The sequence below is a fragment of the Podarcis liolepis genome, assembly GCF_965112155.1.
Source record: "Podarcis liolepis genome assembly, chromosome: 11".
NCBI lineage: Eukaryota > Metazoa > Chordata > Lepidosauria > Squamata > Lacertidae > Podarcis > Podarcis liolepis.
In genome coordinates, this window is record NC_139565.1 from 41,184,310 (window position 1) to 41,200,097 (window position 15,788).

Consider the following 15,788-nt stretch of genomic DNA (forward strand, 5'->3'; position numbering starts at 1 on the left):
ATGTCATCTGAAATGTGGTGTTTGTACTTGGCAAGGTTTTCAGGCACTTACTTGCATTATGTCATTCTGAGATCCAGTGGTGGAGCCGAGAGTGTCTAGTCCATGGCAACTTCAAGGTTCTTAGCTATGAACTATGAATTCCAGGCACATATTCAGAAGGCTTACTAAGAGAAATGGAAACTGTGTGGCCACTATGCTGTTTCTAGTACTGTTTGCAGAACAGAACAAAAGCAGCTGCAGTATGAATGAATATTGTACAAAGGTGTCTTTGCTCAGGCAAGTTCAAAGTTTAAAATATTGACCTTCAAAGCCAAACATATGGGTGGGGCCAGGGAAGATGCACACTTGTAAATGGCTAGGCCTTGGTGGACTGGGCCCAGTCCAAAGATGGGCCCAGAGAGGCTGTGTACATAACTTCCAGCAAACCGCTTAAAAGTTAAAGCAGAAGGTGCTTGCTTAGTGATATTTGCCCCTCTCTTTGAAATCTAAATTGATAATACAGAGGTGAGAATTTTGGCCATCTGGAGGGCATCAAATTAGCTGTCCTTGCATTAAAAAGTAATCTGTACCAAAGTGAAAAATGTCTGTCTACCATTTAGAGAAGTCTGCTCTAGTATTGAAACTGTTCGTTTTATTTGACCACTGCAAATGAACATCATGGCTTTTTGCAGTTTGTTTTGTTTCAGTCATATAATTACCATATTTTATTACTTCAAACCATGCAATTTGCGGCATCACATATGATGCCCTAAGTTAGTAGTTGCTGTGATGCCTGTTGTTTTCTTAATTTGTCCTTCCCTGGCCGGTACAGTGTAGAACCAACTACCACCGGGACACTACTGCTAATTTCCTTCTGCCAATTCCTTTGTGCTCTGAACTAAGCCTTTTCTCATTCCTTGTTCATATGCATGGCAGCAAGGGTCTTTCTGCATGTCATGATACAAATTTTCAGAGCACTCCTTTGAGATCTGTGGCTTGAAGCTTAGTCACCAATCCCATTCAGACTGTTCTTAACTTTGACATTAGGAAAGTTGATTCTGCTTATATAATTGTTTCACTGCAACTCAAAATGTGCAACCAAGTAGCATTTTATACATAGGCAGACACATCCCTGTATCTATTTTTATGGTAACCTTTCAAAGTCACTTGAATTGCTCTTTCCTTCTTTTTTTTGTTCTGCTTTAAAATAATGCCTTTCTCAGAGTGTCATATATTAAAATGGATTTGCTGTATGTGGGTCATTCCATACAGCCAGCTGTTTCTGCAAACTCTTCTTACTTTTTTTTTAGCAAAGTCTGGAAGCCCCAGGGTTTAAATGACCCCCACCTCACATTTCTTTAATACAGCTTCTTGGAAAGCCCTTTAAACTTTCCAAATCAGGCATAGGCAAATTCAACCCTCCAGATGTTTGGGACTACAACTCCCACCATCCCTAGCTAACAGGACCAGTGGTCAGGGATGATGGGAGTTGTAGTCCCAAAACATCTGGAGGGCCGAGTTTGCCTATGCCTGCTCCAAATTCAGAAATTCACCATGCCCATCCCAAAAAAGTATTTAAGAGGTAGAAGTATATGACTAGTTTGTGGGTTCCTTCTGCTCTTTTTCTTGTGAAAAGTACTGAAGCAGAATCCCAAAAGAGCTTGCGGATTAAAAACTTGCATGTGCTGAAGCTTGTGGGTTTGATGAGCACATCAGCATATCAGCGCGGGCTTCCTATCTACTGTATGTGAGTAGCAAACATTTAGCAGGACCTAATGCTTTAATCTCTTATACTTCTCCTGTTGTTGGCATCCATCTGTCTCAAGAGGTAATGGAGTGCACCTCCAGGGATGAAATCAAACTGCTGCATTAGCAGCACCCAAGTGACCTCTCTGGGTTACAGGCCTGAGCTGTGTGCCCAGAGGTCCTGGAATGGCCAGACAACAAAACCCCCCTCTTGGCCTCGCTGATCAGGTCCAAAGGAAAGCATAGCAATATGTTTAGCACCAGCTTGGCTGCAGGAGTTGCAGGAATGGGGCGTATGAGGCGTCATCCAACCGTCTTAGGGACTCCACTCCCGATTTGTGTGGGCCTTAATCCGTAGCTTTCTCCCGAAGACGTCCCACAAGGCAGCAGATGACCCAATATAAAGTAAATCGTGTGCCTATAGCAGCTGGTTTGCACACAACTTTTATCTATGCAAAAAAGGGCCTATATTGGGGTATACAGGGAAGGTGTTTTCTTTCTATACCTCTAGAAATGCTGTGTGTGTTGGTGTTTGGGTTTGGCCTCTGCTGCTGTATATCTGACATTCATGAACTCCTCTGAAATCATGTCACAATTTCTCAGCTATTTAGTCACCTGGGAAAAATCATATTCCTAGAAGCCAAAAAAATATTTTTTTTGCCAATTGCATCTGCAACTGAGAGCAAACATTAATTATAACTAACAATAGACTTTGTGTACTGACATAGATCCCAGCCTCAGTATCCCGTAGGCATTTTCTGACATTTGCAGGTCAGATTAGTCTTTTCAGGAGGTCACAAGCTTTAGATACTAAACTGAGTAGGAAACTTCTCTCTCCCTACTGTTGTTGACATTACTATATTTAATCATTTTACAACGCAAATGACATCTTGGAGAGAGTTGCTTCTCTCTACATTCTTTTGCTTGACGGTTGGTAAACAGAGGTTGGCAAATAGAAACTGTGAATTCCACCCATTGATGGTAGTGTCCATTATCAGTAAATGTTAGTGGGGAAGCAGATAAGGGGGTTCTATTGAGCAGTCACCCATTGCTGGAAGAAAACTAGTTTTGTTTGAGAAGATTTGTGAAGCTTCTCTGCATATACAGTCAACTTGACTCACATAGAAGAGGTCTCTCATCACTAGTGCTGTTTTTGACATATAAAACCATAAATGGCTCAGGACCGCAATGCCTTAAGGACCACCTCTCCCCATATGAACCGACCCGAACCCTGCAATCATCGTCTGAGGCCCTTCTCCATGTGTCTCATCCACAGGGAGGTCCCGTGGCAACACTGGAACGGGCCTTTTCTGTGGTGGCTCCCACTTTGTGGAATGCTCTCTTCAGGGAGGCTCACCTGGTGCCCCCATTACATATCTTAGATGCCAGGCAAGAACATATTTCTTTAACCAGGCCTTTGGGTGATTAACATTTCTGTGTCCTTTTAAATGTGTTTGTGGGATGGGGGTTATTAGTTTATTTTTGTTCTTGTTTTTATTATGTATTTTGTGTTTTCATCTTGTATTTTTCTGTTGTGATCCACTCTGTGATCTTTGGATGAAAGGTGGTATACATATTTAATAAATGAAAATAAAAGCCTCTTTCTGGGCAGACTGACACTGGTTTACTCAAATGGCAGCTGTGCTATAAAGTGAGAAGAATTGTTTCCAAGGTTGAAGCCAGTTCAGAGGCTAAAGCTTGTATACCTTAAGCACATTTTTGCCCACGGTGAAAAGAGCCAGCGTGTCCTACTTTTTATTTTTTATTAATAGAGGTTGCTTTAATTAGCAAATGTAAGTATACAAGATAGGATAGAGAAAGGGTTCGTTTTAGTCAGAAATTAAGACTTTCCTGTGGCTGTCAATTTCTTTGCGTGTGTTTATGAGGGTTATTTAATCCCCAAGGCCATCTGTCTCAAATTGGCTAGTGAAACAGGTGTCAAACTGGCAGCCTTTCTAGCTTTTGTGCTAGTCTGGATAGGTAGGTAAGGGCATGAATCCATATGCCTGAGATGTATGTTTTGTGCTTTATTGAAAAGCCTTTTCTTTTTAAAAACACAACAACCACAAAACCATCTTTTCATTTTTATGCTGGGCATTGCTTCTGCTATGTTGGTCCTCAAGCCCGGGGGAAAAGAGAGGTTACTTTATTAACCCCTTAATAAGTAGTAGTATGTTCATGGTAGTGTGTAATGTGTAGGTCTCACTGTCATAAAAACCATACACCGAGGTCCAACACCTCCTTGAAGTATGAGCTGCTTTTCTAGGAGTCAAGATAAGAGCAAATAATTGTATTGTTCATGCTGTTTTAGGGATTGCTGCATGTTGCTAGGTGATGGGATTGGTTTTTAAAACACTTGTGTGCAAGTAGTTTAACTTTATAGCAGTTGTCCTCATGCATTCCCCCACTACCTAAACTCGCTGAGTAACTCTCTGTTAGAAACCTGGACTAAAGACCCGAGCTATAGTACACAGTGTAAAGAGAATAACTTAAAGCTCCTCTTTTATTTGCAAAGAAATTTATGTTCCTAGAACCTCAGTTTATGCAGTAGCTACTCCAACTGTATTGGCACATAAGTATGGGTATTCTTTTAAGGAAGAACCCTGGGTGCATTATGCTGCTTTTGTCTAGGCATTTCTTTTGGGTGTATTCATGAGCACAGCTGTTTTGGTGTCCTAAATATGCCTCATTTTAGGCATGTAAGAAAGCTTTTGATAACTTTGCCAATGACACTTCATTGTGCTGCTTGATAAGATGCCATTTGAAACTCTGGCATTCAGTAGGAGAAAGTGCCGGCGGTAATGGTATGTGTGGTGGCATCTAGCAGTAGCTCTTAGTCACTGCAACCAATAAAGACAAAGGGGCATTTTGGCTTCAGAGTCTGACCACCTGTCATAAATAGTGCTGAAGGGGTTGCGGTCCATCATCTCCTTAGTGGTCTGGCTTTTACTTCATTCTACATTTTCTAGAAAAATGCCTCCCAACATTAAATCAGAAATGTAATCAAGAGGCTGGCAGGGGTGGCTAGGAGAGGTCATCTGTTGCCTGACTGCCTACATCCACAGAAGGTGAAACAGGAACAGCACAGGAACAGCTTGTCCTTTTCTTTGTGGAGAGATGGTTGAGATGGAAGCAGCAAAGCAGATGCCCATTAATACCTTTGCAATTGTGTGACTTACTTTGTGAGCATCTCACATCTCTGGAGAGGGGTGGTGGTCTTTGTCAGAGAAGAGGGTAACAGTGTGTGTTACTAAGCAGCATGGAAGTCCTCACCACAGACACACATTCCCCATCTCTTCCTCTTAAAACTCTTCCGCAGTCCTATGACCAAGATGGGATGAGAAGAGAGATTTGTCTGACTTCTGCGGCCTCCAGAAAGGAAATGAATGGATTTTGGATTAAAGGGGAAATGAATTAGAAGGGGACCTGGCGACTCTGTTTTCAAAAGCATTTAAATAGGTGGGAGGCACTGGAATGGTAATTCAGAGTTCACTTCTTGCACCAGAATGTTGCCTCTGTAGAAGGGTGTATCTGGTCACGGTGTTCCATTCAAAGCTTTTTCTAGCCAGATAGAGTCCAAGGAATAAAGGAAGGTACTCTAGATGCCAACCTCTGATGAGTGTCCTTGACAGCTAACGCTTTGAAGATTTCATCTTTGAACATGGTGCTTTCCTTTAGCTATCATGGCCGATATTGCAGCAGATTAGAGGCCTCTTGTGTGGCTGGAGACAAAAGAAAGAGTCATGAAAATAATGGGAAGTGTGGGAGGGACATTTAGCATCTTGACTTTCTGGAAGCACTGGCTGCCTTTGGCATCAGTTGCAACATGAACCAGTATGTTCACAACAGGCTCAAGTTGACTTTCATCTTTATGATACAGATAGTTGTAGTTTGCAGAAACTGTCCAGCATTTTTTGTGTTGTATTCCAGTTAGCTCACTTTTTAAAAAGTCAAAGAGAACCCTTGTTTTGAGAGCTATTCAGAGGGGTAACTATCAAAAAGAAAAAATTCTATGTACTAAATTCAATAGGGCTTGAATCCTAGGTAAGTGTGCATAGGAGTGCAGTCAAAGTTGGTTGTCTTAACTTCCAGTGCAGTGAGAACATCATTGTAATGGGGAGAGGGGAGTGATTCAGTGTATTCTCCCTTTTATAGACCATTTTAGCTAGCAATGGCTGTGTTTGATCTTTGGGTGTTTTCATGTGTTTAAAACAGAGTATGAACTTGAAAAATCAACACTCTGAGTACATCTTAAAATATATTTCTAAGTAGATGGAGGTATATAATTAAGGCCGGCTTGGAAACTTCCAAATTGGTAACTTCCCATGGAAGCAATTAATTTTAAACTCCTTCCTAGTTGTGTGCATATATAAAACCTTTTATATATTGTCCATTTATGTAAATAAAAAGTAGGATGAAGAATGGCAAATGCATTTTGTGTGGGCTTTTTGAGAATATTTTTCTCCCTCCCTCCCTCTCCCTCTCCCCCTCTCCTGAACAATTACCATCCATTATATTAAATACATTGCACCTTCCCGCCTAAGTAATGTGATGGAGCTTTACTTTGATAACCCTCCCCAGATGTCATTATCTGATTTTGAGTGGTTTTCTATTCCCACTGCGTGTTCTTGCTCTTTACTGCATGCTATTAAAGCAACTGAGCACCAACAGTTTCTGCTTCCCTTCCTTCACCCCCACTTCGCCAGAAATGCCCAATGCCTCATTAGTTTTCATCAGGAATTTGGATGGTTTGAGATCCCTCCAACAACTGAAAGTCTTCTGCTCCCCATGAAAACTCCACCCTTTCCCCCTTGCTGCCCTGTAGGCCCATCTGCCTCCCACAATATCCCATGTAATCCTGTATTAGCACTGATGTCCCAGGTGCTGCAGCCCTATTAGTATAATGTAAATCAAACTCAATGCATGGTTGACATGACTATTCTTGGTAGTGTATAGTTCCCTAGTGAATTTCCAGCATAGGGATGTTTTACTGCATCTTCACCTTTGTGTGCATGGGGGGAGGGAATGCTAATCTTTTTACAGAAATACTTCAATCCATTTTCACCAGCTGATTTACAGCTGAAAATTCCCTGAATAGTTTAGGCAGTCACACCTCATCCCATGTGTGGCTTTGGATTCCTTAGTATTCAAAGCAAATACCTCATTAAGCCTGGGCTCCCTCTTTGAGACAGTTTCGCTCCTATCCCTAGTCACTTTTTGCACCTCTCAAATTGGATTTTCCCTACTCCAGTTCTTAAAATGTGACCTTTATTAAAGAATCTATTGCGATCCTAACACTCAGCCTGTCTATGCATGTACAGTGGTACCTCAGGTTACAGACGCTTCAGGTTACAGACTCCACTAAGCCATAAATAGTACCTCGGGTTAAGAACTTTGCTTCAGGATGAGAACAGAAATTGTGCGGCGGTGGCACAGCGGCGGCCCCAGTAGCTAAGGTGGTACCTCAGGTTAAGAACAGTTTCAGGTTAAGAACAGACCTCCAGAACGAATTAAGTTCTTAACTCGAGGTACCACTGTACTTCTATTCAAAAGCCCATAGAAAGTTTCCTTCAGTTTACCTGAACTTTTCTTTTCCCCAGTTTCATATCTCTTTTGCTCATCCTTTCCTGAAGCCCTGCTAGATGGTCTGTTTACTTCCTGTCACCTTTCCATCAGCTGTCCTTTCTCTTAGCTTCTGTTCTACACCTCTTGGTTCCCCTTTCTTTTATCTTTCCTATGTGTCATTCTTCACCTGCCTCCCGTTTTTCCCATTGGCTTATAGCCCCACCAATATTCCACAACTAGACATATTCATCCCAAGTAGTTTGGATGTTCTGAACATTTCGTGCTATCCCAGATGACTGCCGAGTGGAAGAGTCTTTCTGCCATTATGCAATAAATGCTACCTTAGATTCCTATTTTGAATCTGTCTCAACCAGCATTTAATATTAACCAGGTGCATTTTACACCTGGCTATTGGCCACTTGTGTACAAATTACGGTAAGCTGCCCAGGCACCAGGATGGCTCCTGATGTTTCTACCATATGGCGATGCGTGGCTGGGTTTATTGGATCTAACCTGTTTTCACACACTAACAGCACATCCTGTAGAATTCTATTCGTGACATTTTATCTGCACAATCAGAATGAATTTCAGGAATCAAAAAGTCTTATTGAAAAATACGACTTTCGAGCCCCAAAATGGTAACTATACATTATGTTTTAGCAACTGTAACCCTGGTTTAAGGAGTTATTCAGTAGTAACATTATTGTTCTTTTCTTCTCGCTACCTCTTTTGCCAGATGCCTAGTATTACATGAAGACATAGTCTTGAGTTCATCATTGGTATAGTACCTTTATAGTACCTTCTGGTATTTAAGTATGTTGTGATGTAGCATTTAAATGGCATGTATTTAAAGGGGGTGGCTGCCACGTAGGCAAGATGCAGGGACCAGTTCCTAGGGCTTTACCAACTCGAATGCAGAGATTATTTTGACTGTCAGGGTGTGTGTCCATGTGATACTAGTTTGAGGCATGGCCATCTTTGTTAGCATGAATTTCAGAACAAGTACTAATTTGTTTCCAGTGTATCTGGTTTATAGTACCATACATATGTTTAGGATACCAAAACTATTTTTTAAAGGAACTTTGTGGAAAGACCAGACATACTTTCCATAAAATTGAAAAATATAGCAGCACTCGGAAAGGGGGCACCAATTAAATGGGTTTTCCACAATCTTTGAAAAGGGTGTTTAAAACAATGAGAGGCTGATTCTGTTTCTTTTGCTGACACAGTTTCAAAGTTTGCTTGCTTTTCCCCCTGGGAAAGTGTTCAATTCCTTACATGCTTGAATGTTGCTAGGCAATTGCCTCTTTCATTTTGCTTTGGCTACCATTTGCTTTTCAGAAATTGGCATTGCTCATTTTTGCCATTAACTGTGTGACTAAAGCCAAGGGGGAGATGGTGGATGCAAATGGAGAAACTGCCTGTTCTTCTGGCACTAAAATGAAAATAGGAAAAGTAGATTTTGTTTTCGGGAGTTAGCTGCAGTGTGCCTATATTTCTCCCACCCATGGGCAAGTAAGGTAGCTGAGCTTGCTTTTAAAAACACATAGAAAATAGAAAGCGTTAAACGCCTACTAACTCTTAAGTATTCCCTGCATGGTAAGATATTCCTGCCTGGTTTACGGGTCTGATATTCCTGTTCCTCTCACCAGCAACTTTTGTTCACTGGAGTGACACTTCTTTACAAATCAGTTGTACAGCCAATTTATTGCTGTTTAGCTGCCAAGGAAAGGCAACTTCTGTTCAAAAGTTGCACTGAGGCTAAACTTCAAACTCAACATTTTAGAATTTTGTTAGCTAGAAATTAGGAATGCTACCTGGGGCTGCTGACGGTGTTGTAGCCTAGAACAGTGGAGGGCACCAAGTTGGTGAAGGCTGCCATACAGGCTTGCGTCAGAGTAGACTTGTATAGGATTGCATACTATTTTTTTCTATCATTTAGGTTAAGCAGCTAAACCTTTCAGTTTACTAAAAGCTGCTCTGGTCAAGTCAGGTAGCAATTTTGTAACTTGTACCTGTGTAGCCAGTGTGGTGTCCTCTACATGATGTTGGATTAAAATTTTCTTCTGTTCTGCTGGCATGACCAATTGTGGGAGCTGATGTGAGTTGCAGTTCAGTGACAGCAGGTTGGCTTCCTCTCGTGTGTGCTTTCTGAGCATACGAGCAATATTGAGAGGATATTGCACTCTCCATTTGGTGTGAATTTGGCCTAGAGGGAGTGGGGAAGGAAAAGAGCAGTTGCAATACTGTCAAGAAGGTGGATCTAAGGGGGGGGGAAGGGTATCCAAAGAATACATCTTTCTCATGGGCCCCCCAAATACGAAGCCAACCCAGTCTATATAAAACAAGGTATCTTGTTTCCCTTTTTACTAATATGCATATTTTACAAGTAAAAACCATATGCTTGATTTAAGGTTTTATTTAGTTGGGGGCCAGCCATTCTAAAAATACATAATAACCCACCCATCACAAAGACTCAGGACAGGTAAAAAACCAACACCCTGTTTCACCCAGTAACACTGAATAAAGCCAATTGAAATTTTCCTGCCATGTTCTGAGACTCAAGGGCCAGCCCCAAAGGTAAGCCTTACAACACTTCTTTAAATTAGCAAGGCTTAGGACTGCAATAGAGGGCGTTTCATAGCTGGGAAGAGCTAGGTATCACAGAGATGGTATCACTAAAGCCAGAAGAGAAGTAATAATGAATAGGGATAAGATGGAATCATTGCCTTTGAATACTCATTAATTAGTTTTTATCGTGCTGTCTGTCTCTGGTCAGGTAGGGTTTTAAACAAACAGGTACAGGTTTCCATTCTGTTCACTCCCAAGACACAACAATCATATTTTGTTGTTGGGTAATGCAGGTTTTTGATATCACTTAACCAGTAGTCCTGTTTATTTGGATTTTTTGTGTTTTTAAAACTTTATATTCTGTGTTTTCTTACTGAATGCAAAAATATAGACTACAATAATAATAAAAAATTAAAACAAACACCACAGCAACGAAGTGCATAAAGGGCCAAAGAAATAAAGAGAAAATTCAAAATGTCCTTGTCCCTAGTAGAAGAGCAGGTCTTCATTGGATGGATTTAAGTTTTGCAGAACTCATATGAGAGAAGGTATACACTAAGATAATTGGGACTAAAATTGTTCATGGCTTTAAAGTTAAGGAGCACTTTGAATAGGGCTCAACGCAGATTATATGTCTTCTCAATCTAAATACACCATCCAAGGTGGTGCTGGTCCTGATGGAGGGTGAAATGGGAGTTAAGGATGTGCCTATGTGTCTCTCTTCTCCACCCTGTCCCAGGACCATCTGTGGGAAATAGTGAATGAGAAAGGGTTACATGACCTTCCTCTAGCATTTCTGATTTGGTTGAGATTGGAGCCCCTCTTCCCCATTATTCTGAGGTTTGATACCCTGCATTATGTCTTTCTTGGCCCAGGCGTCACCAGCCAACCTTTTGGGACCTGTGGGCCCATTTTATTTTTTTTTGCCTTGCAATGGCAGCATACACACATTAGCTGACTTTGAGTGTTTTAAGGACACAATATAAGGAGAGATTAAAAAAGAAGCCAGCTGTGTGGCACCTTCTAAGTAGCACCTTCTGTGTGGCGCCTTCTAAGTAGCTAAGTACCTCACCAGGCTTGTGAGGTTTGTGGGAGCAGAGGAGAGGCAGTGCCAAGTAAACCCCAGTGTGGTGTAGTGGTTAAGAGTGGTAGACTCGTAATCTGGTGAACTGGGTCTGCGTCTCTGCTCCTCCACATGCAGCTGCTGGGTGACCTTGGGCTAGTCACACTTCTCTGAAGTCTCTCAGCCCCACTCACCTCACAGAGTGTTTGTTGTGGGGGAGGAAGGGAAAGGAGAATGTTAGCAGCTTTGAGACTCCTTTGGGTAGTGATAAAGCGGGATATCAAATCCAAACTCCTCTTCTTCTTCCTGTGAAACAATCACTGCTGCTTGGTCTGCTTGAGAGAAAGCTGCTGTGGAGGAGTGGCTGGCTGAGTGAGCAACTGGAACATCTGATCCTAGTTCCCAGTGACTGCTAGGCTGTTGGGTTGGGACAGATAAAAAGGGAGCCAGCTGTTGATGGTGTATAGCCCCTGATGGGGAGCTTGTTGGTTTACTGTCCACCTCTTAGATATGACCCTGGTGGTGGCAGCCTCTAGTGTGGTGCTGCAGAATCTTAGGACACTATTCTTGGGGACTTCAATGCCCATGTTGTTTCTGCCTTATCTAGACCAGCCCAGGATTTAGTGGTTGCCATGATAACCATGGGGCCTTTGCAATACATATATGTGTCAGACACAAGCTGCAGGATCTGGAAAAAAATAATACAGTGAAAGGGGTGGTGGTGAGTTATCGTGGATGTTGTGGATGGACCGCTCCCTGGTGAGGGTTGCATTGCCTATGACCCTCTAGTCTACCCCCAGAGATTGATGGAAATGGAAGGATTTCCCATGTGGTGCTCCTGCTAATGCCCTAGATCCACTTTGGAATAGTGAGACAGAGAGGGCTATTGATAAGATTGCCCCTAAGTGCCTTATTCAGCTGCAGAGAGTTTGAGAGGCTCCTTGGCTTTTTGAGAGCACAAGGCTACCAAGCAGGTCAGATGCCACAGGTAAGTCCTGCCATGAAAATGGCCAGGTAGAGCGCCAAGTTGATTACTACATGGTGGTGGCATCGGCCGAAAGATCATATCTCTCTCAGCCTCTTTCACATCTTTGGTGAATTGCCCAGCACAGCTGCTGAGAGTAGCAAACTGGCTGGTTCAGAACAAGGTTGCATAATAGAAAACGGGCCACTGAGTAGCCTGCTGGGAGGCATCTCTGTAAATCACTTTGAGGGCAAAATCATTCAGATCTGCGCTGAACTCGATGCCATGATTGGTTCAGGTCTGTTGCAGGTCCCTAAAGCACTGTCACTTTGTGGGATCAGTTTTTGACTGTTGCAGCCAAAGGATGTGGGCAGGATGCTTGTGGTGGTGAGGCAGACTGTGTGGTCTTTTGATCCCCACTCATCATGGCTGATAAAATCTAGTAACAGGGACTGACTCTATGGGTCCAAGGATTAGTTAGTGCCTCACTATGAGAGACAGTTGTGCACTGCCTTGAAAGAGATGGCGGTGCAACCTCTCTTGAAGAGGTCACTGCATCCGGAGGTTTTAGAAAACTGTTACCATGTCTGCAATATTCCCTTCCTGGGCAAGGTGACTGAGAGGGTCTTGGCCAGCTAGCTGCTGGTATGCCTGGAGGAAACAGGCTATCTACTTTCATTACAGTTTGGTTTCAGGCCTGGTTTTGCCACCAAAAAGCCTTGGTCACCCTGATTAATGACTTATATCAGGAGAGAAACATGCACCCCACAGGGGCAGGAGTTGTCATTATGGCTCTAGTCCTGCCTTCAGGCTCACTACCAGAAAGTTGTACTAGGGCTTGATCTAGACATTAACCCTCCCCCCCCCAAAAAAAAAACATTTCAGGAAAACATGTTGCAAAACTCATAATGGGAAATCACATTGCCAAAGGTTCAAACTCTACAGCACTATCTGGTGTCACAGTGGTATAACACATTTAAAATGCTTTTTTTTTTTTTTTTTACTAATGTAGCTGAGTCCTAGGAAACATTTGCTTGACTCTGTGGGTTCCCTTAAGGGTCCATTCTGTTTCCTATGCTTTTCTACATTCATATAATATCATTGGGAGGTTTCATTTAGGGATTTGTAGCAGCACTCTCTCTTCATTCGGTCTGAATTGGGAAAGGCTGAGAAGATGTTAGACTAGCGTATGTATCTATTCTGCAGAATGATTACAAATTTAGAAACTTGTGGTAGGGGTGGAATATGTTTATCTTTAAATGGGAGCGACTCTCAGTTAGTGCTATGTAGACCCAAATGGATGTTTCAGAATTCCAACTGATAAGCTTATATCTGTCGTGTAGGATCAGGCCCCAGAAAAAAATAGTTTCTCCCTGGGAAAGCCAGTATTGATGAGATCACAGCCCTGATCTGGAGTCCTATAAGGGAGAAGAAACCCACAGTGATCTCGCCCTGCAATCGCCTATTGATTCCCAAAGGAATTTGCTTGCCTAACACTTCTTACCTAAATTGATTAAGGGAAACAAGGCATTGATTGACTTGCACAGCACATAACCAATATTTTGAATACTCTGCAGCAATATGTAAATGCTGTTAATCATGTTATCTGGGCTGACCCAGCCGGATGGGTGGGGTATAAATAATAAAATTATGATGCTGATGATTAAGAGACACTGTGATTGGGATGGTGTTTGTGAAATATTTTAGTTTGCTTCTTTTGAATGGCTTGAGCAACCCTTTCTTACATCATGGATTTGTTTTAAGAGCTCATTGTAAAATTCACAGTTTCACTGTACTTATTAATGAATTTGGTCACACTGAACTGTCTTGAAGTTTCAGGATGTTAACTTGGCAGCTCAAAGACTTTGTCTTGAGTTTGAAGCCCTTTCGGCATTGTGGTTGGGAAGTTGCTTTTATAGAGCTGGCAGTAAGATTAAGGGGACAAGAAAAGTAAAAAGACTTTGCTGTGCAGTGTCATGCTATCGTTGCCATTGACATCTTGGGCATACAGTGCTAGTGGAATTGACCCTGCTTCGCAAATGACTACCCGGTTAGGGTCAAGGTTAGGTTTATTAAAAATATATATATATCACTTCCTACTACAAAAAGTCTCAAAGTAAATTACAACCAAAGTAAAAATATAATAATAAAAATAATGTAAGAATGTTAAAAACATATTCAAAAATGTAGTACTACTGTAAAAGGGTTCTTTCCCAACAAAACCACTCCATCCTATCTAAGATGAACCCCAAAATGAGACAAACATAAAAACAAACATGAAAACAATATTTCTACTCTAACCTTCTCCCTGATAGGTTGGCTTTCCATTTTCAGGGAGATTTAGTCATTGGACTGTGAACATTCTAGAATTCTTACAATCCCGTTAGAGGAGTTCTACCATTGGTTCCCTGCATATTTTTGATCTGGACCTTGTTTAGACATGGAAGAAGCAGAGAGTTTGGAAAACAAGCTTGGAAGACCAATTCGCATGGCCTCTTGGCATGGTTAGAGGAAAGTGGGGCCAAGAATCAATGCAGTGAGTTCTGCTTGTGTTTCTGCTTGCAGCTGTGTGAAAAACATACCAGCAGGGCAGGTCAACCCAGGTCAATGGAAGCCACGTTCCTGCCACTGATAGCAGCTAAACCACCTGGATAAATTGGTCCTATGTCAGGAGTTGCTAACCTTTGTTTAGTGTGATAGCTGCATTCACCCTTGGCCAAGTCGCCAGGGTCTGTATGCTAGTAGTGGGTGCGGCCACACCCCATGCTTTCATGCACATGCACACATACACAGCTCTTCCCTCAGCTTTTCAGTACAGATCAGTTGATGAAAGATTATCACCTCCTCTCTGTTCTTAAATTGATCAATCTGAAGACCAGGGAGGGGGCCATTTGCATTCCAACTTGTTTTCTGGCTTCTGTCCACCCCATCACTGTCTACTTTCCTCCCCATTTTTCTGCCACCAGCAGAATCAGTAGGATCTTGGGAGGGAAGCAGAAAATTTGCTCAGGGAGCTCATTAAGGATTAGCCACTCTTGAGCTAGTGGTTAGCTGTGATCTACATGGGTTGAACTGACATTCAGCAGATCTAGGGACACCCAGTACAGTCTGGTCTCATTATTATCTTTGCATTTGTCTACTTCCCCCACTCTAAATCCATACATAATAGGTTTAATGCTTAAGACTGCCCTGCCACTTTGTGGCTTCAGCAGATGGAAATGGAAAAGAAAAAGCTGAGCTTAACAACAGAGAAGCTTCTCTTTTTTCCCACAGCATCTGATTGTAGAGTCTTTAAGTTGCACTGGTGAGAATAAGGGCACTCTGATATTATTAAATTGATCTTCACCATAGTAGTGATCCTGAATACTTGGAAAGCCATGTCCATGGAATCCAGCAGGGCTTTCTTCTGGGTAACCATTTTTTACAAGTCAGGCATGTGTGTATGTGTGGGTTTTTTTTTTTGGTGTGCAAAGATGAAATTGTGACTGGGGTATGCATTGCATAAAATAGAAAATGAGGTTGATGTTAAATGTCCTTAAACTGTTGCCTAGTGTACACTACAATCAACTTGCTTCCCTGCAACAATTTCATTGACAGTTGTGTGAAGACTTCCACCCTCTTTTTTCTTTGCATATTTTAATATGTCCAATTTATTGCACCTCAGGAGAGATCCTTCTCACCACGGTGGAGATGGCCCTAAACAATCTGACGCTGAAGGCTGCATCGCTTTATGATGAGTGGATTAAAGATGCTGGTAAGTCTTGCTCCACAGTAGTGACTTTCTGTTTTATGGTATTTAACAACAACTGAAATAGTATTATTAAGAGTATCTATGTAAAACTGAAATGTACAGTTGTTTGCCAGTAGGTCTGGTGGGCTTATAGCCAAATAAAGTATTAT

The 15,788-nt window shown here is 42.0% G+C and overlaps 1 protein-coding gene across 2 annotated transcripts in view; it reads left to right on the forward strand.

Moving 5' to 3' along the window:
* ELOVL7 (ELOVL fatty acid elongase 7) overlaps nt 1-15,788 on the forward strand; it is a 41,167-nt gene that overhangs the window by 8,485 nt on the left and 16,894 nt on the right. Inside the window, exon 2 of one of the 2 annotated variants that reach the window (XM_083465533.1) lies at nt 15,553-15,642. In XM_083465533.1, coding sequence (XP_083321659.1) covers nt 15,579-15,642 — 64 coding nt within the window. In that variant the 5' untranslated portion in view covers nt 15,553-15,578. Of the gene's footprint in view, nt 1-15,552; nt 15,756-15,788 lie in introns of both variants that reach the window. The other variant, XM_083465534.1, reaches the window with a different exon arrangement.